This window comes from Alligator mississippiensis, chromosome 3 (genome assembly GCF_030867095.1).
Source record: "Alligator mississippiensis isolate rAllMis1 chromosome 3, rAllMis1, whole genome shotgun sequence".
NCBI classification, from domain to species: domain Eukaryota; kingdom Metazoa; phylum Chordata; order Crocodylia; family Alligatoridae; genus Alligator; species Alligator mississippiensis.
In genome coordinates this window covers 255,406,956-255,430,395 of record NC_081826.1, presented here as the reverse complement: position 1 = coordinate 255,430,395, position 23,440 = coordinate 255,406,956, and the positions used below count along the sequence as shown (strand labels likewise).

Genomic DNA, 23,440 nt, shown 5'->3' with positions numbered 1-23,440 from the left:
TTAGGAAGAACTTTCTTACTATGGGATCGAGGTGGAAGGTGGACAGAGAAAGGGGAAGGATTTAAGCACTGGAACATCTAGAAAATCTAGAAGATGTGGAATTTCCATCCTTGTAAATTTAAGTACAGGTTAGACAACCATTTGTCTGGTATAGCTTGTACAAGAATGATTCTGCCTTAAGCCACAAGGTGGGATTTGAGCTACAAACTCTTGAGGTCTCTTTCAGCCTTATTTTTCCATAGGATTTTTCTATAAAACCATTAAACTAGTCTTTAAACTACACTGCACTAATTCTCTAGGGGAGGAAGCTTGAACAATGTGCATCCAAATTTGGACATGCAGAGTCCGTGACCAACTGGATGCTATGTTTGTTTTTTTTAGCACATACCTGTTTGTGAAAATCTCAGTATCTTGTAATGTCACTTTATATGTGCATATCAGAAAAACAAATGCCTGACAGGAATCGTAACAGGTACATAATCCCAAACAGCATTGAACGTTCTTGGAAATATTAATTGCTCAAGTATGCACATAATCACAAAACTTACCAAACAATATAACCCAAATATTTCATTAAGAAGTACTAAATAATAGATGGAGTAGCTTGAAAACCACATAACTAAATACTACAAGTAAAGATCTATATACTTTTAGGATAGAAAAGTAGGGCTGAAAGTGCCCTCTAGGGGTGACCTAGTCCAACCCCCTAACTGAGACAGGATCATCCCTATCCAAATCATCCCCCCAAAAGTTACATATAAATACCTTAACTCAGTTGCTATTTATAATTGATTTGACAGAAATAAATAATCATATTTTTAAAAGGGAGACAGAACACAACACCCTTACAGAAATGGTGGGAACTATACAGATGCCCAGGCTGAGCTATAATTTTAATTATAAAATAATACTTCTCCATCCCAATTAGGTATTTATAGAAATAATATAGTAAGGCAATAACATTAACAACAACAAAAAACTACTAAAATTGAAACAACCAAGAGTCACATAGTCAACTTTACTAATCATTCATAAATCTTTTCATGTCCCCCCTCCTCTCCTTTGCCTCAATAGGCTTTGCCTCAGGCAAAGATCATTCCTCCCCTACCTGCCTGCAAGATGCCCAGCATAAACCAATGCCACATGAACAGTGAAATGTGCAGAGTTGTTCCTACACTTATTCAGTAGATTCTGTATTGGAAATTAAGGGTAGATGCAGAAGAAGCTCTATGAAAAATGGCATGATACCAAGTTATCAAAAATGCTCAAATGTTTTGGAGTAAGAAATATTTTAGATAAACATTCAAAACTCCCATGCTAGTGGGAAAATAACAACAAACCAAACACCTGCTTATCTTTTTCAGATAAAATCTTCAACCATTTTCTGGAGTATAAAAATCAACGGTTTCTTTGGACTTCCACAAAACCGTTATCCCTACCTGTTGAATCAGGAGGTAGATTTTGCAAACAAACCTATGGTAAAGGTTATAGAATTGGGGCTTGTATTGTAAAACATTGCAGCTAATAACATTCTTCAAAGTTCAAAGCTTTACACAGTTACCACTTAGAACTAATCCACTTTTTAGATTCAGTGGATACTTAGGACTACAAAACTATCCACAGCTCCAACTCCTGCAGCAACATGTTAACAGAATGACAGATCTGATTAGAACCAAAACACTTCAGAATATCAATTCAGATGCTTAGTACCCTCCTCCTGTAAGACCTGTTCTCAACACTGTTTAATTCAAGTTACTTCTATGCATTTAGTTTAAACTTGAATTACTCTACTCCAGTAAAACAGAAATAAAATTAACAAAAATAATTTTATATAAATGTACTTCCTAAAAGGTTTTACTAGGTCCTATTTCTTAAATCAATTCTTTGAAGAGGTATGAAATCTCTCTTTTCACTACATAAGTCACCTATTTGAGAACTGAAGCACAGCATCTGTACAAACATTTGGTAGCAGCAAAACCAGACAAAAATGTTTTCAAGTGTTTCCAACTGAGTGGGAGTACAGTACAAACTGACCCTGTCTCACCATCTTAAAGTCTTGATAGCAACTTGTCTTGAATGTCCAAGGAGATAAAAATTCTAAAGTGGAATACTTCCATAATTTCAGGAAAAACTGTTTCTTTTTAGGATAGTGAATATTTCACAATGGGCAAAGCTGAAAGAGCCAGTAAATTCAGAACACCAAGAATCTTGGAAGTTATCCCTTATGATAGTTATTTATTTATTTTTTTTAAGTGGGAGACGAGATACTGACTGGACAAGTTGGTAAAACTACTTACATATCCAGAGCTGCAGTCCAAATTTGGCCCAGGTCTTTAATACTAAAGTAGTGGTTTTCAACCTGGGGTCCACAGACTATGTTTAAGGGGTCTGTGAAAGATGACTATGATCAAAAGTATGTCAATACCCACACTTACAACTGAAAGGGGTCCACACCTCCACTTGAAATTTTAAGAGGTCCATGAATGAAAAAAGTTGAAAACCACTGCTTTAAAGCAGTGGTTTTCAACTTTTTCTTATTGTTTGGTTTTTTTTGTTTTTAAAGTGGCCCAAATCCTAAAATCAGAAATGGGCTGGGGCTCCATAAGAAAGCATTATAGTACTATACTTGGGCATACCCTAATATTTGAAGTAGTTGAAATAATATTAGAAAGAAGAACTTGTCAAAGGGCCTGCTGTGCATGGCAGAAGACGTACTGAAATTGTCTGGACTGAGCTGGACTGAGGTCAAGTGGTAAGGTGCTCGGCTTGGTGTCTTAGCAGCAGGAATTGAGGTTGTTGAGCCACCAGTTTGCACTGACCTGTAAGAAACTGGCTGGCTTCCAGGTTCCTAGTGTTGGTGGGGGATCAAGGGGGTCTCAGACCCATGAGAGAGGGGAACAGGACTGCCTAGCTGGCAGCACTGTACCTTACCTCAGCTCCCTGCACTTCCCAGTGCCCTACTAGTATCACAGAAGGAGTGGGACTATGCTCTGCCCCTGAGCAGTGTGGCTTTCTTTGAATTTTTTTTAAGGCACCGTCACCAGCTTTGTGCAGTGTCTGCATGTAGTCACCAAGTGCAGGTCTTCACTATCTTTTTCCTTCCACTTACAAAGTTTTCATGGGGCTGGAGTGCAGAAGCTGAGCTGTGGCTGCTGATTGCCCCCTCCCTTTCTCCCCTGCTGAATTCAGCTGCAGGGGAAAAAAAAACAAAAACACATGACAAGCAGCAGCTCCAGCTGCAGGAAAGCTGTGGCTCTAACCAGAGCCCCTGCTGGCATGCTAGTGCTTTTATGCAACTCCAGAATGCAGGTGCTAAGTGCTGCTGCCATTTGCCCCTCACACTGAATTCAGCAGCAGGAAAAAAAAAAAAGGCCATGAGCAGGGGCAGTGCTCAGCTCCTAGGCTAGGGGCTCCATGAAAACTCTGAACTCACTGGTATGTCAGCATGGGCTCTGGCTGGAGCCCAGGGCCCAAGACAGCCAAGTGCTGCCACTGGTGCACACTACAAAATTTGGCAGGCAGTCCAAAAATAGGATTACTCATCTAAACGAGATAGACTTTAAAAACGTAAAGACCATTGTGATCATCAGAACAAGTAACTGCAGTAATTTAACAAAAACATTGCCCAGGATACACATTTTGAGCAACACATACTTTATCATCAGACTTTTGAGATCTTGGTCTTCTCCTTCCCGTAATTCGTATTTACTGGTCAGAGAAAGTGAAATTTCTGTCTTTGCAAGCTGACTCAAAGCATTTTCCTTGTTAAGATCATTGGGATCAACAGTGCCTTCCCCTGGAGGGTGGAGGGAAAAAAAAGAAAGAGGTTTTAAGGTTCTTCCTGTCAGTTTGTTTTTTTCCAGTGTTTTGGTTTGTGAAACAATTTATCACAAATCACCAAAGGGTATTTCACAGCATGTGACCTACACAAAACTTCAGTACAAACAGTCTATTTATATACTTTGGTGGGAGACTTCAAGTACTAATTTTAGCTGATTTTGGATTTTAACCTTCACTGCAGAACCGCAAGAAGGATTTCTTGCCTCCCTGCCTGCCATCTGACACCTCCGGGGAAGGAATTCTACCTGATCAACACAAAGAGCTACTCAACACAGCTCACAAAGACACTCTCATGGACCCAGAGGAACAGACTTCCATCTTCAGCTCCCTCTGTGCAAAAGTGAAGTTTATTTCCTACCAATGGGGACTTTTTACCATCTTGTACCATCTACACTTTTTCCAGAGCCTGACGAAGGGACTTTGATCCCGAAAGCTTGCAGAAAAGGAAAATTCTCTTGCCATTTTCCAGTTGGTCTAAAAGGTATCATGTTGGAACCAAGAGTTCTAGTTTTTTGCATGTCTTTTTGTCTCAGACCAACTTGGCTACCAAGTACACCTCCAAGTACCAAGAGAGATTTCCAGCACAGATTCTGTCTTCAAAGCACACGTCCACAGATTTGCTCTTCAAAATGTCCATGTGCACATGCATGCTATCTTTTTCCTAGTTCACTGTTATTTAGATAACTAATTCTCAAGCAGGCATTTTGTGAGGGATCCCTGGAGTCTAACAAGGTTGCAAACCACAACTTACTAAGGGTGCAGACAAGTGATAATTTTTACCCGAACTGGCCAAAGAAAGTGGTCTATAGCCATGAGCAAACAAGTGCATAGCTTCAGACCACTTCAAAAATTGCCAATAGGGCAAAAATCTGAACCCTCATTGCATGAAGGGGTCAGATGAAGATGTTTCAAAACAGTATCTTCTGTAACTTGTGTCTGACCTGCCTCCCAACCTCTGAGCTGTTTTCGGGGGGGGGGGGGGGGGGGGGGGGGGAGGAGGGAATGAAGGGAGTTCAGTCTGGTTTTTTTCAGCCACTGCTGGAGGGTGGGGAACCCCTAGAACAAGTTCTCTCTGCTCTCTCCCTCCTCCCCACTCTGAAGTCAGGGACAGGCTGGGAGCGGGAGGAGGGGCTGTTGCTAGGAGAAACCAGCTGCAGGCTCCAGGCAGCAGCTAGGATTTCCCTTCCTCCTGGAACCAACATTGAACTTCTGTTTGGTCTGGGGGGATTGTTGTTTCGATGCTTCCGGAGCTGCACTTCTGAATACACCCTAAAAGGAAGAGGGGGAAGAGTATGATCTTACCAAGAAAAGACTCTACATCAGGAACTGGCCCCAGCCCCTCCAACAATTCATTTAGTAGGTCATTCTGGTCAGAAGCAATGGCATCCTGGTGTTCTAATAGCAGCTGTGAACAAATGCAAATCAGAAAATCATCATCTTCAACACACCATTTCCCAGAAACTAATATGTTCTCACAGATATAATGCCAACAGAGCCACAATGGATTCACTGTATGAATAAGTGCTATGGAAGACAGAAGAAAAAAAAAAAATATAGTCTGAACTTCCAGACTATGTTTAGATGCATTATTTCTATTCAGCAAATGTTTGCCCCACTCTCTGTTCAATACTTGAACTGGCAGTAGGTTTACTGTAGGGTTGGAGTGTTGTTTAACCACTAAGGCCCATGAAATGTGAAAAGTAAAGGCTTTTTGGTGACATCTTTTACTGTATAGTTGGACCAGTAAGGGATATCACTAAAAGAACCCACCTTTTACATAGTTAGACAAGGTTCTTTGGGTAGATGTGATGTATCTTTTACTAGACTAACTAAATAGTTGGGGAAAAAAGTTTTTGGCAAGCTTTTGGGCACAAACCCTTCCTCAGGCATTTGCATTTCTTGGCATTCTGTCTCAATGTACAAGGAGACTGTACTGTTTGGGGACTTTTCAGGGTAGGGTTAAGGCATATTATGCCATACAGAGTGACATTTCAGGCACTGCCATTATTTATTACTGTATTTCTTCTGAACAGCAGACAGACAGTATCACTGGAAGCTTTCAGAAGCAACTACTCATATTTGTCTTGCTAAACTTAGGGATTTTATTAAACACCCAAGTCATAGGAAGCACACAGGATCTTCTTCATATCATAATATTTACTTCAGCTGACTAGGTCAAAGGAGGAATGGTTTCACAGGCCATAAAGAGCCTGAGAACAAGCTTGTAAATATATACTAAATTATAAAAGAAGCATGAATGGTGGGACCAGAAGTATGTATTTCCTGTAACTAGACTGGTCATTTTCTACACTCACCACTCGCCTTTGCTTCAGGAAATAAGTGACATCATGCAAACAGTTTGATAACAACGAAGATGTCTCTGTTCATATTTGTTAGCTCCTATGGCCTATTTTCCGCAGAAGAGATTTCCAAGTAAAGAAGATAAAGATGACCGAAGTCGCACAATTCACTGAAATTTAACTATAGCAAACGCATGCTCTACTTGACAATATCTTAGAAATGCCAGCTCTTTAAGTACCAATCATAATTCATTCAACCAAAAGTCACAGTTCATTGGAAATGTAAAGGCAGCTTTTGTATCTAGGAAGTCAGGCCACAGTAAGATTTGAAATGTTTAAAAACAAATAGCAGTTGGGTGCATAATTGCAACTTTCTTTTCTTAAAACTTTCCTTCAGTCTTATATGCATAAGTGTTTTTGAATTGTATAATGTGTGATATTTACCAGGTGTGCTATCATACTGCCTTGGAGCCCTAGCATATGAGGCCCTCAACCATACCTATGTGTTGTGTTGTCTTGTCCACAAAGAGCTACATGTAAGACAAGAGACAGTTCAAAAAATTCAAGGAAACTGTACTAATTATCCTGATGGGTCATGGTTGGATGTGAAGATAGACAAGGGATATATCTGCAAGTTGCTAGCATTGAGAGGTCAACTGAATGTGTATTTGTAGATAAGGTTACTCAAGGATATGCTGGAGAGGGAGAAGGGTTGTCAAGAACAAAGCCACATGAACCCCTGAAGAAAGCTGGGGTGGGAGGAGGCTGAAGGAGTGAGAAGAATTCAGTGAAGAACACAAATTTGAAGAGAAGAACAGATGAGAAAAATGGAAGCCCTATGCCTTAAAATTCAAATGGAGAGATAAGCATTACTTAACTAGCAGAAACTGTTTTATGGTAGATTAAACAGTTTCCATATGGGAAAAAAATTTAAATCTGCTAGTTTGGGAGTTGAAGCCCCCCCTCCCTATTTCTTTTTTTTTTTTTTCACATTTGCCCCTCCTTTTTTGGGCATGTTTGCTTTTTTATTTTAAAAAGATAAATTACTGAACATTTTAGGATTTTTGTAAGCTAATGTTTAGCTGACAGTATATGAAGCTTGACAGGGCCATATGGTCTACATCTATATTATGTCTTGATATATCATGGTATAAATGGAAGTTTCTACAATTCATCTGTTCCTTATCCAGAACATACTATTCACAGGATACTACTGTCCTCCTAAATCAAGATCTTGTATTTGCTTCCAACATAGCATTAAGAAATGCAAAGTCATAAAACATAAGGATTTTCTTTTCTTCCAAAAAGTCACAAACTACTTAAACTTACTGCTTTTTCCACCTTGAGAAAAAGCCCTCTTCCCTTCATTTTGCACAGTATATATTTAAATAAAAATTCAGACATTTGGTTCTGAGCTTCTAAAGCATACATTTGAAAACTAAGATGCTCTGCTAGTGAAATAATCATAAGTAATTCCCTCCCAAAATGTTGGGAAAGTTGACAGGAAGTGCCAGACTGAACAGAAAATTGCTCAAATATTTCACTATGAACAGGTGCTCCTGTAGTTATTTTCACACAGTACATCAGTGGGCAAATTTACTCATATTCACTTACAGAATGCGTATTGATAATTTCTTCGATGGAAATGTATATGACAGGTTTGCTCAATGTCACCATGTCAGAGTACTCATCAACATTGAATTTCTCTTCTGGCTCAGGGACCTCACATGCTGCCTGAAAAAAGTTTCTAAGAAAAAGTAAGAAAGAAACATTAAATAAATGACATAAGCTTAGTGAGTCTATGTAAAAAGACTGAAGTCAAATTTTTGTTTGTAGAAATAACATTTTAGATTGTACATTAATTCGAAATCTACAATGAGGTTGCAGGACACAAGTCAGAAGCAGCATGAGCATGTATGAATAGCTAAATTGCAACCACCCTCCCAGGGTGAACAGAACTGTCACCTTCTAAAGTTTAAAAAAAAAATTTTAAACTATGAGGTAGAGTGCAAGAATTATTTGCCAGCTCGTTGAGATGTTCTAAATAGTCCAACCTAGAAACTGAATTAAAAATAATCTTTCAGAAGAGATGAAGAACAGGGCTTTGTAAAGTGGCTACTTGAGGCCCATTAATTAAAAAAATTAGAAGAAGAATCAAGAATTGTACATTAAATCTCTGCATGACTCCTCCAGACCTCTGAAATGTTTAAATGGCTCAAAAATTGTGCATGTTTGGAATGCATCAGAGCTGGATTGTTCATAGGTGTAGGAATGTTGAAGGAAAGAAAGTACATTACAATGTTGATATGTATGTGAACAAGAGACATCTAGAATTTCCAAAGGAAGAAACAGTGCCTCTAGATCAGTGATTCTCAACTTAGGTGCTGCGAGTTCCTTTCAAGGGTGCTACAGGGTGTCACATTAGCATTGTTAGGGGGCAAACACGGTTCACAAGATAGACCCAGATATTTCAGTTAGGGGTGCATAGTGTTAAAAACAAAGTTCTTTGCAACAGAAAACCTGCTCTATTAACTTTCTGTGGTCAAAACGAGTGAAAAACTAAGAACAAGCCTCAAGTTCTAGAAGGGGTACCTCAAGACAAAAAGGTTGAAAACTACTACTCTGTTTATTGTTCGTGCAAACCTTAATTTAACAATGAAAATCATTTAATGTTCTTATAAACAGAATAATTTTAAAATCAAGGAGGTACCTTGAGAGTCAGTTTTTCTTTTTGTAATGAAAAAAAGAAATTAGGATGTGCTTTATATGCCTTTGCTTTTCTTCCCACTATTAAACTTCTTCTCAGCTTTGTTCTCTTGTATACACAAATGTATGCCCCCCCATTACCTTAATAATGCAGGAAGTGGACTGAATGGTTAACAATTGATTTAGTATTCTTGTTCATGGCTGATCTCTAAATGAAGTATATCACATTAACAGTTCATGAAAAGATTTTCATAAAAAGCAGCCCTCATAAAACAAAATAAATGGGAATTTAAAAATAGAACAACATACCTCTTCAATTTCCTTATAATTGCCCAAAAAGATTAGAAGCAAAGAACATGAATTCCAAACAAAGAACTTCCATGTAGAGATTTTGCACTTCACCTAGCAGCTCAGTATTTTTGCGGAAAAAAAGTCTATATCCTACAATTGTTTCCATCAACTGAAATGGCAGAGGTTAAAAAACCCAGTTCCCTAGGGCTGGGAAATGCTGTCTTTTCTCAGCCACCAGACAGAAAAAAAAGGTCCAATGTTGTTTATGTGAAAAAGACATTACTTGTCTTGTCTTATGTAAGAAATGGCTTAATCTGGCTCATGAAATTCATTGGCATAAAGAGAATCTAATGTGAAAAACTGAATGCTGAAGAATACTATTCAGTACCAAAACAATATGTTATATTATTTCCCATTGCAGAATAAGGCAGAATAGAATATACCTCTGGATTTTTAGGCTACAACACAATCTTTTTTAATCTGTTCAATCCTCTTCAGGCAAAAGTTCATCTGCTTTACCTACCACTTTGCATTGTACAAATATCTGTACGAGTTTTGCGTACCTGAACTTCTGGTAAGTCTGTGACAGGTAAGCATTCATAGATGAAAGATGGGCACTCTCTCCTTCAAAGAGTTTGTTAGAAGCAGCATGCTGAAGGACTTTTGCCACACAACCTAAATTTCTCCTCTGATCAGAATGTATTTGGCCTCCAGCAGTCATGTCAATGATATCAAAACCATCAGGGGCAACAATGGCTGGGTTCATGTAGCGATAGTACAAGAGGTTTCCAACAATCTACAAGAAAAATATTTTAGGGACTTCTCTTCTCCAAGTATACTTCCATTCCGCACCCTCCACCCCCAAAAAAGTTGTTGCAAAGAGTAACTCAAGTGAGAAAGAGATACAATTCTAGTACATTCTGGTTTTCACTCTTGTCAAATACCATAAGGACATGTTTATGGAATTTCTACTTGATACCCCAACTGAAGGCAGAAAACGCAGATGAAAGTGCAAGTTTATCTAATTTTTGAACTCCAAAATAGAGGTTCTATTCTACTTGAGATGGTTCTGTTTTTTTCTAGAGGGATCAATTATGCCTCCCCTCCTACACAAACAGAAAGAAGAGCAATCGAGTAATCTTGCACATTCCAAAGTCTCACAGCTTCTCTAAATGCAGAGCATTTTCAATAAGCAGCTCCTCCATTTCTCAGGGCTTGCAAATCCTGCCCTTGAAAGTACCAATATGAAGGGCAATTGTGCTACTTTTGCTGTTGAGTTGGAGTTGTGTAGAGTTCTCAGGTTTACCCTGGAGGGTCACAGTTTCAGAATAAAGCTGTCTATCTTGGGTACCAACAGGGTTTTTGTTTTTAAAGAAATTTTCGTGTTCCAAGCCAAGCCAGCCAAATCCACAAGTCAGTCCAGAACCATAAGCAGCCTTACAACTGGCAAACATCTTTAACCCTCACCTCAGGCTTCAGATATTTCCAGTCTTTTGGCGGGGATCCTATGTGCAGGGCCAAGCCCAGAGGCTTGGGGTTCAGAATTTCACCTGCCCTCAGCCATAAAGTGTCACTTAAGCACACAACTGATTTTCTTTGCTTCACTAGGTTTGCTTCCGAGTTCTCTCAAAAGAGCTCAGGTCTGAGCCAATTCATTCTGAATCCTATTTGCCTCCAACTGCTGGATTTAGCTCTGGATATTTTAATAAGATTTTGGAAGCTCCTTTTAGTCACCAAATAGCTGTTCCAAGAGTTAAAATTCTGGATTAGGGACCTGGAAGTGAGAGACTCCTGATCTTTGGAGCTCGTCTGCTTTGGCAGTCTCCTACAGCTCATCTCCAGTCACTTCTGGAACATTTGGCTTCTGAATGTAATTAGGCAGTCTCTTGGTCAGTGGGGAAGGTGTGCAGCCTTATGGCAGCATCGCTTTACCATCCATTTAAAGGCAATTTTTAGAGAGTTTCTAAAACTGTGTTCCTTCCTCATGATGGCCAGGCACTGGAGTGGAGTAATGACCAAAGACATCTTTGAAAATAGTGTTAATAAAATATTAGCATATTGTTTAAATAGTAAGTAATGCACTTTAGAGCTGAGGAACTCAATATTCACAATGGCTCCACATAAAAGCTATAACCCTGAATGCTTTTTTGAATGGCACCAAACAAGATCTTAATTAAGTGAATACCTTGTAGTTTTAGGTCTATTGCATTTCAAAGTTTTAATTTTTAAAATGTAATCCTGATATTGACAGGGTTCCAACTCAAGCAATAGGAAATCCTGTAGGTGCACAGCAGGCACTTGGAGTAACTTCAGATTGTTGTTCAAGGAAATGGTGGCCGTGATAGACTAAACAAAGGACACTGTACCAGAAATGTTCTTATGCCGCGTAACTAATTTTTCATTCTAGAAGTCTAATATTCTCACAACTTACAAGCATCTTAAACAAGTGTATTGGAAGGATCAGCTCGCTGTTCTTACAAATCTATCCATTGTATTTAAAATGCAATATTAATACAACATGACTTTAAATGGCTTTTCAATTATCTAATTTAACCTTATAACAGTTATGAAACTAGCATCACATTCTTCATGAAAAGACTGCTACTGAAGCAATGGATCAAATGCTTATAGTTTTCAACCAAGTACCAGTGACAATTTTAATGTTGCTATGCCACTGACTTTACAGCAATTGCATGTGATCAGAATCACTTATCAAAACGTCAGGGCATATTAACACATGATTCTCTCATCTCCCTCCCAAAAGCCTCATTTTACAACCATAAAATTGTTCACAACTCCTCACAAAGCTAGTATGCAAATAAATCTCCCTTTTGGTATAGACAAAAATAAACTACCAATAGATCCACCCTCATTCATCTACCTTTAATAGCTCATCTTCTGTTGCATCTGGGAACCTCTCATGGAGCGAATTCTTCAGAACTTTGGCTATATACCTCATTCCATAACTAGATGAGAAAGGAAAATAAGGGTAAGACTTAAATAAAACAAACAAATCATTCCAGTCAACCAAGATTCTGTTTTAATGACTTAGAGACATTAACCATAAACACAAATTTAGAAGATAATGGAAAATAAAACAATTTACATTACAAAGGCTCACTAGATGCATGCTGTTTGGATTGTGTGATGCAGAGAAATTGCTCCATCTGCTGGAGAATTGCATTAGAAAAGGCAAGAAAAGGACAGTTACACAAAGCAGTGCAGATGACTTGGAAGGATTGATCTTTTTCACTGAATCCTGACATTTTATTACTGTAGAAATGAACTGAAGTTACTGGACTCATAACTCAGCACTTACGGCATCAGATTGAGAGATGAGAATATGGACACAAGGACTTTATCAGTAACTGCTCTCAAACTCTGAATGGATGATTCCAGTCTATTTATAACTTCTGGGTGTGTTAATGCTTGTTCTGTTGTTACATCATATGGCAGCTTGCTGCAAATACAAAAGTAATAACAACTAAGCTATTGAGCAAGCTAGCAGTCTCAAAAGCAAGCTATTGAGACTGCAAATGAAATTCATAAAACCTCTGAAAAACAACAGCACTCAGATTAATACTGTACAGTCTTAAGAAAAATGTCAAGTGAACAAGTAATTCTAATTCATCTGTAAACCACCAGTGCTTTTAATTAAAAAAACAAACAAACAAACAGATTAATGTCATGTTTTGTGGAACAACCCCCCTTCTCCCCGCCCCCCCCCCCCCATGTCATCTGTTCTCTTTCAGACACAAGAAGAAAGCATTTTCAATTATTCCCATGGATCTCTGCACCTTTAAGAGAGCTTTGTAAAGAAGAAGTCAACAAGGGCATTGCGACCGTGGCCGAGTCCGCACTAACGGATTTGATTGCAGGCTCTGGGGCCCAAGATTATTATTCTTGTGAGTGCTACAAAATAAGTGATATGTAATAATCCAGAGCAAAGTAATTTATTTAGACTTCCCAATATTAGACTAAAGTGAAATCTCACAAGCATACTGCCACCTATGCTTCCTTGGTTGCTTGTGGGAAAGGTAAGTAGGATTCTTTGAAAGCGAGAGAGAGAGAACAGAATCCCTCAAATATTCAACAGAATAAAGATGATATAGTACCTGGCCTCCCCAGTCTGCATTTCTAACTGGTTTACCCAAGCCTTGTATACTTCCACAGGGCTGGTATTGATGACGAGAGATTTATCATCCATGATTTCCTTTACCACTGGTGCCAAAAGCTGACGCAGAGTATTCTGTCCGCGAGCACTTCTGTTAAAGCTGACAACCATCTTAATGACCGTAGGATTTCCAGTTACTATATCCTGTATCTGGTCTACTTTGGAACTGCATTAACAAAACAATACCCATTTGTAAGCTGCGTAAATAATTATCCAGTGCTTAACTTAAACAAGACCAAAAAACAAAACAAAGAAATCTGTCAGGTTCTTAAAGTTTTTTTTTCCTTAAAATTGTTCTTAATGAATTAAATCAGAGGCCTAAGTTGGTTCCATTTTTTCATATCAAAACTCAACAACATACAGATGTTATGCAGCCTATGAGCTGAGTTAAAGATCAAAATGTAGAACTATCCCCGAAATGCATTTATAAAACTCAACGGCATACATTTCAGCATACAAAAGTAATTTCAACTTATTAGAGAATGAGCCGTTACCCTCTACTTTTGAGGTATTTAAATTACATGTGTGTGAAGAAACAGCAAGCAAACAAACCATTTGTTAAACTCAACTTTGTTTTCCGGTAGAAATAGCAATGAAACTGCCTTTAGAAAATATAAATACCATTTCTCAATTGTTATACAGATTTGTTTCTTTACTAAAAAAACCCTTGAGTTTAAGGCATGGCACTTATAGTCTACAGTCTGGCCCTCAGATACCAAACACCTTTAAAAGGAGCATTTGGAAACAATTCATAACCTGGCTGGATACTAAGAATCAAGGACTGAACAATATCGATTTTTGATGCATCAATCTCCCCAAATCCAAATTTCTTCCTACATGCTGTAGGTATTAGCATTCTTAACATTCACTGTGCTTGCTTCCATCTGCAGACCTGATGAAGAATGTCTTGCATTTGAAAGCTTGTCTAAATATTCCAACCACACAGCTGGTCCAACACAAGATATCAACCCCCAAAAATCCTTGTCTTGTGCATACTTCCTGAACTACCATGGTTACAGAATCACCAACAATGCCATTTACAGACTTCTCATTTGCAAATAAATCCCAAACACCACTTAAAATTGAAGCCAAATCTTGTATTTTTATTTGTTGGAGAAATTTATTTTTTAAGAGTTTTTTTGTTTTGTTTTTTTTCCCCAAATACAGAGCACAAACTACATTCCTCTCAAGATAGGCTAAGTGAAATCTCCTAAGCAATATACATACTTTATCTCTTCTTCTAGAGCAGTTTTAAAGAGCTTGAGAAGCAAGTATTCTTCTCGTTGATTAGAGGCATAATTGTACAGAGTAAAAATGACCGTATCCATAAACTTGGTTGACTTGTTCTGAGGCATCTGGAAAATCAGCTTAGCCAGATATGTGGGATTAGTCTAGGAGATAAATATTTGAGAGTCATTTGTATATTTCTAAAACAGTTCTTCCCCATTACTTGCAGCAACCATGCTGAATCTACTCACTTTTCAGTTCGAGACAGAAGTCAAGTCTAGTAAAGTATCTTTTTCTTTTTCTTAGTATAACATACGTGTAAATCTTTCACAAAATGGAAGTATGTATTCAGGTTTGGATGTACTGTAGTGTTACTAAGCTATCAGTTGAAATTTCTTAGAATAAAATGTACAGTCTTACTTTAAAGGACTATCATATATTGAAAACTTGGAGATATAAAAAATGTTTCAAGTTTGGTTGTTTGCGAAAACGGTTGTTTAAAAAAAACAAAAAACACACAACCAAAAACTTCCTTTGGAGTTAAGGCATCTGATGGAAAAGGAAATTCTGTGTATATTACAGGCACAGTGAAGGGTGGGTGACATCTCTCCCCAGGCAGATGTGTTTCTTCTAAAAAAGCTTCACCCAAATTCAGACTGACAGGATATTTGTTTCCCTAGGGACAAGAAGCAGCAGCACACCTTGAGCTGCTGCTATTTGTCCCCAAGGAATGCCTGTGCCACACACCCTCTGGCATGTGGCAGGTTACCCCAGGTAGGGTAGGGGAGGCTGGGGCCAGCAACTGTGCTGACTCCAGCAGCCTTACCTGGGGATTCTGGGGGCCTTGGGGAACTGCAGCCATGCCAATCCTGCCACTTGGAAACTGGCAGGCAGCTGGAGCATGACTCCAGCCAGCCAGGCTCTGGTTTTGGGTGGTGTGTGCCGCCCCACTTTTTTCATGCAGGTATTTTTGACTCCAGGATCTTCTGGGGTTAAAACAACACCCATCTCACTCATCTGGATGCAGCCACAGACAGCAAATATATACTGGGCATTAAGATGACATTTACACATTGTGTGGTTAAAATCTTACCCTACTATTCGCTGCACAGAGAGTAATTTAATTTAAGATTTAACCAAATTCACTTAGAAGTCATAAATCCACTTAAGCCAGTTTAAAAGGCTATCACTGGAAAAACCAGGAATATTTTCCAGCTAGAAGCTGAATTATGCTTGCAAACTGAATTGACTAGGTAGAGGTGGGAAGGGAAAGGAAACATCAGGAAGGGAAACAAAACCAAACAAGAACAGACAAACAGACATTTACATAAATATAAGTCAGGAATTTCAACAATTTAAAGGAACATAACAGCAATATTATTTCCTGGAAAGTGGAATGATAGTGAGGTGATTTTTTTATTAGGGGATCAAATTTGAACTATGCAGCATCCAGTGGTAAAGTCCACTTAAAACAATAATCATCCAATGAACAAAGTTGGCTGGCAGAGCTCATATCTGGTTTGTATGGTACTCTACATTCTACAGAAATGTTGGCACCAACAAGCTATGAACATCCTTTAAAGCTTTATTGGCATGTGCCATTTGTGGACTGGTTAACGTCCACATTGAGACTTACCTGTAGAAGGTAAAACAAGTGTTGATAGGCCTCCAGCTTTTTTCTCCTCTCTTTGTTCAAGCCTTTGATACCATGTTTGTCACCTGTCACCATCTCTTCTACCTGATTTTTGCTTTTTTTGTTTAGCTTCTTACTGTGCAACACCACATCCTGCAGACATAAATGAATGTACAGGAAATGTATTTACACAAAAGCCAAATGTATTTATGCAAAGCTTCTCACTCGTATGTTGAAGTCTCCTATTTGAACAATATTTTTTATATTTACACAATGTATTATGTTAAGGAGACATGCACACACCAGAGGTGCACTGATATATTAGTCACATATCCAAATGAAACGGATAAAAGGAAAGTTAACATAATTGGCAATCGGCTTTTTTTGGCTGGTGTAGATGACTGGTAATATCACTGATAAGTGCTGAGTGCCTGTGTGCAGCTGCAGCCTGCATACAGCCAGTCCAGTAGTGTAGAGAGCAATGCCTGACTGGTAAGCCTGTGGAGGGAAAGGGCGTGGGGGGGCAGACAGATCCCCATGGTGAGGGGAGGGAGTGGGGCAGAGGGAGGGAGTGGGGCAGGAGCAGGCACTGCCCAGCCATGGCGGTGAAGGAGGCCCTGCCAGAAGTGGGATGGAGCCACCCGCAGCTTATCTGTGGGAGTGTGGGGGCAGATCCCCACCACTGTGTGCACCCCAAGGGAGGCATGGGTGGTATATGCCCCTTTGGATTTGTGCATGGGGTGAGGGTGGGCCTCCCACTGTAGGCTTGGGGCAGGGGCTGCAGCAGCCTTTCCAGCTGGGAGGCTGGGCTGGGGCTATGCTCGAATGTGGGCGGCAGCAGTGGCACTGGGAGGGGTGGGTGGCTACAGAATGGGTTACAACCACTCCAAAATTCCCCGTAAATCACCCCTCCCAGTGCCACTGTTGCCTGCACCACTTTTTTTGGCTGGTATAGCTAATAACATCACAAATAACTGGTGGGTGCAGGCGCAGCATGCATGTGGACAGGAATGCAGCCTAGTAGTGTGGAGAGCAGCATCTGGCTCATAAGCGGGGGGGGGGGGGGGGGAGAAGAGGCGGGGGAGGACAGACAGATTAGTGCCTCCATGGTGAAGGGAGGAGTGGGCAGGGGCAGACACTGCCCAGCCAAGGTAGTGAATGCAACCCCACTGGGAGTGGGATAGAGCTGCGGGCAGCTTATCTGGAGGGTGTAGGGGGGTAATTTTTTTAAATTACCATACTCCGGCAGACACAAAAATTGAACCAGCCTCTGTGCTTGTGTACAGGCAAGTTACTGGGTGGAGCAGAATTTAGCATCTTTTGCTGCTCTAGTTATTAACTAGTATTTTAAGCTTTTGGTATTGTACGTTGCTCAGTAGAATGGCTATGTGGATTGAGAATGATGACCAGGAATCCAGGTTTTCCATTTCCCATGGGAAAACAGAGAAAAATGTGGCTTTTCCCCTTTACCAGAGGAAAAGGCAGATTTCTCATTTGAAATGGAGAAACCTATGGATTTTGCAGTTTTGCAAAGAGCTCTCTGCAGGCTGGCAGAGCTCTACCCTGCAAGGAAGTGGGAGGGAGCAGGAAAAGGATGGTCAGGCAGGGGGCACCATGTGCACATATATGCACATGGATGCCAGGCAGCCTGGAGAACAGCTCCTACAGCTAAGTGGGGGTGGGATTGGGCCCCCATAGGGAGAGAGGGAGTTGGGCAGGGCTGGGGCTGCTGGCTAGCTGGCCTGTGCATGGGGTTTAGGGCCGTAACGTGTAGTTGCAGGGCCCCAGCAGGAGGTGGGATGGGGCTGCAGGCATCTTGTCCGGGGGCCGGTGATCCTGGCAACACGTGCACAAAATGGGGGGGGGGGGAATCTGTGGCCCCTAGATCTGTGTGGGATGGGGGCAGGAACGTGCTTTCCACTGTGGGCTCAGGCTCCCCACCCTACTGCCCTCCCATGGGACTTCCATAGCCCAGTTGTGTGACCCGGCACTGCAGAGCACAGTGGGGCCATGCAGAGAAGCTGCCTGCTGCTGCAAGCTCTGCACTGCCCCAGCAAGGTATCCCCTGCATGTGTGGCAGCATGGGTTGTGCCCCTCACTGCTGCCACATGGAGGTTGCAGTGGCAACGAATTTCCCCATGCAGGCCCATTGTTCCCTGCAGCACCAGTTCACACCCAGTGGGCTGCAAAGGCCCCAAGGGAGGGCAGCAAGGCAGGAGCCTGAGCCCAAGCCCGAAGCAGGCAGCCTGCACCCGCCGCAGACAGCCTGCACCCGCCCCAGGCACAGATCTGGGGGGCACACGTCTCCTCTGCCCCTCCCCCAAGAGTGCATGCAGCCAGTCCTCAGCTGTCCCCGAATCCACAGCAGGCAGGTAGTGAGGGGGGAGAGGGAAGAGCCAGGCTCTGGTCTGGGGCAGGGGGCTGTGGACCCGGGTCCCTGGCCCCATAGTCCTGGCAGCTGGGGGCCACCTCCAGCAGGGCTGGGGGGTGGGGGTGACAGCTTTTCATTTTGTTTTAATCGTGGATTTTGGGGTTCTTAAAAAAAGAGAGAGAGAGATTGCAATTTTTAAATCACAGAACACCAGGATCCCTGATGATAACTGTCAAGGACATTTCAGCTCAGCTTTGGGCTCTACCTAAAAAAAAAAAAAAAATAATTAAAAAAGGAAAACTTCTCATAGTGAGTTTGAAAACTGGAACATCAGATCTGTTCTCTTGTGGGAAAGGAGCTTAAAACCTAACAAAACTGTACCCACGTTTAAGATTAAAAAAACTGGTATTCAGCAAAAGGAAAAGTATGATAGCACTTGTACTAGTATAAAAGTCCAGCTAATTTTATGCAGTAATTTTTTATAGCAAAGATTGCACAATATAAAAAAAAGCAGAGAAAGAGGCTTCCCAGTTCCCAGGAATATCTTAACTGATCCTGCATTCTTTGGGAGTTCAGAACTCCACTACCTTTAATGCACACCATGAAAACAGTTTGAATAAAGCTTGCTGACCTGCAGAGTGATCCTGTTTTTCACCAGCAGTCCAATTTTTATATCCATCAAGTTCAAGTCTTTTTCCAATTGTTGATTGGATCGGATTTTTGTAACAACCTCCTCCCTTAACCTTGTTACTTCCAGTTCTTCTTGGAAGTCTAAGTCACTTTGGTCAAGGAGGTAGGCAAATTTGCGTAGGACATTGAGGGGTGGATTTTCAGCCCCAACTGTAGGTAAGTAAATGAGTTCGTTATTTACTTGCCAAATGCATAAAAATGTAACATTGCAAAAATACCAGTGTGGTATTCTGACCACTGATGCCACTGTAGCAATTGTACAATTTTAAACTATGAAGATACACTTATGCTATTGAGGGCAAGAATAACTTGTAATTCAACTTGTGTGTAAATACACTGAAGTATAAACAGTAGCTCTAACTAAAGTTAAAATCACATTGTTAATAAATGCTATACTTGGAAATTTCAGGTGCATGCTTTTGAAGAAACAATGGAGAAAACTTAAGGATACAAGACTCAAGATCATAAGTTACAAGAAAATGCTTCTCTCGCATTTACATTTTAACTTCAGGTAAACAGCACTTACTTAGTGTTCTGTAGTCTTCCCTAGCTTTATTCGCTCTAAGAAATGCTTGTATTTTTACAATTTCTTCATTCTGGAAAACACAGAGACTAAAACAGTTAGAAAACATCAAACAAGAATTCTCTAATGCCGATTCATGATCTCTGTTGGGAGGACAGAGATTTTTCCAGCATAGGTATAAGTAGAAGTACTTTTAATACCTTGCATTAAAAATGTTTTATTCAGAAAGAATAAATCCAATATGTTCAGTTATACTATTACTACATTAGTACTCTTGATTCAAAAAAGGAGAAAGAGACTTACATGATCCTTGAAATACTGCAGCCGTTTCCTATAAGCTTTCCTTGCCAGGCACATTTTTAGCCAAGACTGAATCTGCAAGTCACAAAAACCAAGAGGTGGCACTGCTTGAGCTTTTATAAGGAAATCCATAATAGTGAACAAAGGCCTGACTTTCCTATCAACTGCATATGCACACAACTCCCATGTAGTCTACTGATATCACACAAGAGACTGGTAGTCAAGAAACCGGGTCTATTTCCAGCTCTGCCAGGAGCCTGCGGGGCTGTGACAATGGGCAAGACATTTTTACCCCTCAGTCTCAGCAGAGATAGCATGAGATATAATAATGTTGTTCTTTACAAAAGGTAGTCATTAAGATCTAATAATAAAAGCACTAGACACATTATTACCACCAACAGTTATAAAACATTTTGCAAAGGGACATTTTTAACAGTGACTGGCTCAGGTTTTTCAATTTAAAAAAAAAAAATCTCATAATATTATGTTCCCTCATTTCCTGTCTCAAGGAGCAGCTCTCCCCTACGAGCACACAAGAACAGAATTTGCTATGGAATGGAATGTTTAAACATCCAATTGGCAATCTTCTTGGATTTTAGGTTGCTGTCATTAGAAAAAAAATGCTCTAAGCCAGTGGCTCTCAACCCAGGGTGCCACACACTGTTAGGTGTGCAGACATGAATCACAAGATAAACCCAGAGATTCCAAACAGGAATCAATAGTGTTTTAAATACTGTGACCTGTTGTGGTCTGAGTTCTCTGCAACAGAAGAATTTCTCCGTTATTTTTCTGTAGTCAAAAAGAAAAAAGTGAAAACTAAGAGCTGGCAATTCTTGAGAGGTGCCTCAGATCTATTTGGGGGTACCATGACTTTATCCAAGGATGCTTCAAGTCTAAAAGTGTTGAGAACCACTGTTCTAGGCCTACCAAAAATCTCACTAGAATGAAGAGCTTACACCACCGCAGAACTTCCCCCTGGACTCACATGACTTGGGGTACCCATGTTATAAGAAGGCATCATCCATACCACTGACCCCTTTTTCATTGTTCATGAACAAATAGCTTACCTTGATAATAGCAGCAATGTCTCCTTTAAGCACCTGTAATCTGTTGGTGTAGCTCTTCCTTTGCTTGTGTCCCTTCCAGAAAGCCTATTTTTAGGAGGCAGGAGGCTTATTATGACCAACAATCTAAATCTGCATATATTAATATAACCAACATATGTTCTACACAAATACTGCTGTCAACATGAAGAGGAAGAGAAAAAGGCAGGCATGCATTCCTTTACATGCCTTTAGTGCCCACATCTGTTCTATGGCATCAAACATTTGTCCTTTTGGCTGAGTGATGATCTCCATCTATCTCCCTGTTCTGAGGAAGCTCAGCATTGCTGGCCATCAACTTAATGCCAACTTTATGGTGCAATAACTTCCTTCTCTCCCACAGCATCCCAACTCTGTTCTCTGCCACTGGTGACATTGCCAACACCTTGTCACTCAGGCCTGTAACACCCATGTCATAGTTGACTATATATTCTATGGGCCCACGTGACCATGCCGATTCCTAATCTTGTCTTCTCTTCCAAGAGTCACTCTGTTCTCTGCCTACACTACTGTAGCTCAGCTACTGCACCAACTTGATACTAAGACGAGGGTTCCCCATACCATTTACCATGGAGGAAAAAGCCCCTCGTCTTACAATGGAGTAAGAGTGGTGGGGAAGCAAGCACCTGCTACAGCTGTGTCTCCAGCCCCTACCCTGGGTCGGGGCCATAGCGGTAGCTCCTGCCTGTCCCCCACCCCCTACCATTTCTGCACCCTATCGTTCCTCCCTGCATCACCCCATCCTCTCCCAATCTTGTCCCTCTCCCCACACAACCTCTGCTTCTCAGCCTGTCCCTCTTTCTCCACATTCTTGCTCTGTGCTAGCAGGTTCAATGCACACTGCAGCCCACAGCACTGGGCATGACCCCATGGCAGCAGTGCACAGCCCACACATGGCTGCTATGGGAGCTGGGCTGGGGCTATGCTCAACGGCCGAGGCTGGAACGGGGATGGAGCCTGCCAGCACAGAACAAGAGTAAGGGGGGATGGGATGAGGGGGGGCAGAGGGGGAACTGAAGCCCCCCTCACTGCCTGCCCCCTTGCAGCAGTGTGGAGGATAAATTCAAGATGACCCTCCAATAATTAGATTCTATACATGAAGCATTATAATAAATTCCATGTATAGAATCTAATTATTGGGGGGTTGTCTTAGAGTCGAGTAAATATGGCAGATTATTCTTCTACCAGCACTGGTCACAACTACTACTCCCTTTCCCTGTTTTCCTAACACCTCATTTAAGGCTCTCATTAGTGGCTCTATATAGACCATTGTTTTGTCAAACTCTGACTGCAGCACCCTTTGAAATTCTTTCACTTGGCTTCCCCTTCTCTCCCACACATGAAGTCTTATTTTCATCTTTAAAGCCCTTGCCAATTGACCTCCTGCATACCAATTTATTTTCACCTCAACTTGCCCTTACTTCTGATCTACCTCATGATATCATCATCTATCATCTCCCTGGGCATGTCTACATGAGATGCTTAATTGCGCAGTAGCGTAGCTTACCGTGCAGTCAGCATGTGCATCTACATGCGCACTTTTACTATGAAGTAAAACCTCACTAAACACAAGCATTTCCAGGTAGCAAACTTGTAAATATCAAATTTACTTTCAATTGGTAATGGCACAGTAGTGCTTGTGTAGACACCTGAGTGGGAGCAAATCTGCTCCCAGTCAGCTATCCATGGGGGGCAAGAGATTGCTCTCTGCCCCTGGGAGCTACCAGCTGCTAAGGCAGGCTCTGCCACCAGAGCCCGGGCAGGGATTACATCCTTCTGCCCCAGCAGCTGGGATCTCCAAGCCCTCCCAAGTCCAAGATCACAAGTTGGGGAATGGGGCACTGGGAGAACCTTAACCTCTACAACCGTGGTGCTGGCACTGGGAAATAAGGGTCTTCCAGAGCCTGCCCTGCGGTCCGGAGCTGGCACTGAGAGCTCCCTGATGGCAGTGGCTGGGGTGCCTGCTCCCTGCCCAGCTCCATGACTGCAGAGCTAGGCGGGGAATAGGCTAGGGAGCTTCTTCCTCACTCAGCTCCATGAGCATAGAGCTGGGTGAGAAGCAAGCTAGAGAAACAAAATTCCCCAGCCAGCTCTGGGCTTGCGGAGCTGACTGGGGAACAAGCTCCCCAGCTTGTTGCCTACCGAGCTCCACGCTCAGACAGCAAGGAACAAGCTCCCCATCTTCTTCCCCCGCCTGTTCCCCACCCTGCTCCATGCTCGCAGACCAGACTGGGGGTTGGGAACTGTCCCAGATCAAGTTATCAAGGCACAGGGCTTGGAAA

The 23,440-nt window shown here is 41.3% G+C and overlaps 1 protein-coding gene across 4 annotated transcripts in view; it reads right to left on the bottom strand.

The window, feature by feature from the left end:
* Positions 1-23,440, bottom strand: part of IQGAP2 (IQ motif containing GTPase activating protein 2) — a 205,894-nt gene that overhangs the window by 14,041 nt on the left and 168,413 nt on the right. For all 4 annotated transcript variants that reach the window (XM_014594718.3, XM_014594721.3, XM_014594723.3 and 1 more), the window contains 13 exons: positions 21,123-21,206; positions 20,059-20,130; positions 19,759-19,828; positions 19,174-19,382; positions 16,175-16,324; positions 14,539-14,702; positions 13,253-13,477; positions 12,457-12,597; positions 12,019-12,103; positions 9,701-9,933; positions 7,755-7,887; positions 5,143-5,245; positions 3,655-3,796 (listed from right to left, as the gene is read on the bottom strand). In XM_014594718.3, the coding sequence (XP_014450204.2) occupies positions 3,655-3,796; positions 5,143-5,245; positions 7,755-7,887; positions 9,701-9,933; positions 12,019-12,103; positions 12,457-12,597; positions 13,253-13,477; positions 14,539-14,702; positions 16,175-16,324; positions 19,174-19,382; positions 19,759-19,828; positions 20,059-20,130; positions 21,123-21,206 (1,811 nt within the window). The remainder of the gene's footprint in view (positions 1-3,654; positions 3,797-5,142; positions 5,246-7,754; positions 7,888-9,700; positions 9,934-12,018; positions 12,104-12,456; positions 12,598-13,252; positions 13,478-14,538; positions 14,703-16,174; positions 16,325-19,173; positions 19,383-19,758; positions 19,829-20,058; positions 20,131-21,122; positions 21,207-23,440) is intronic.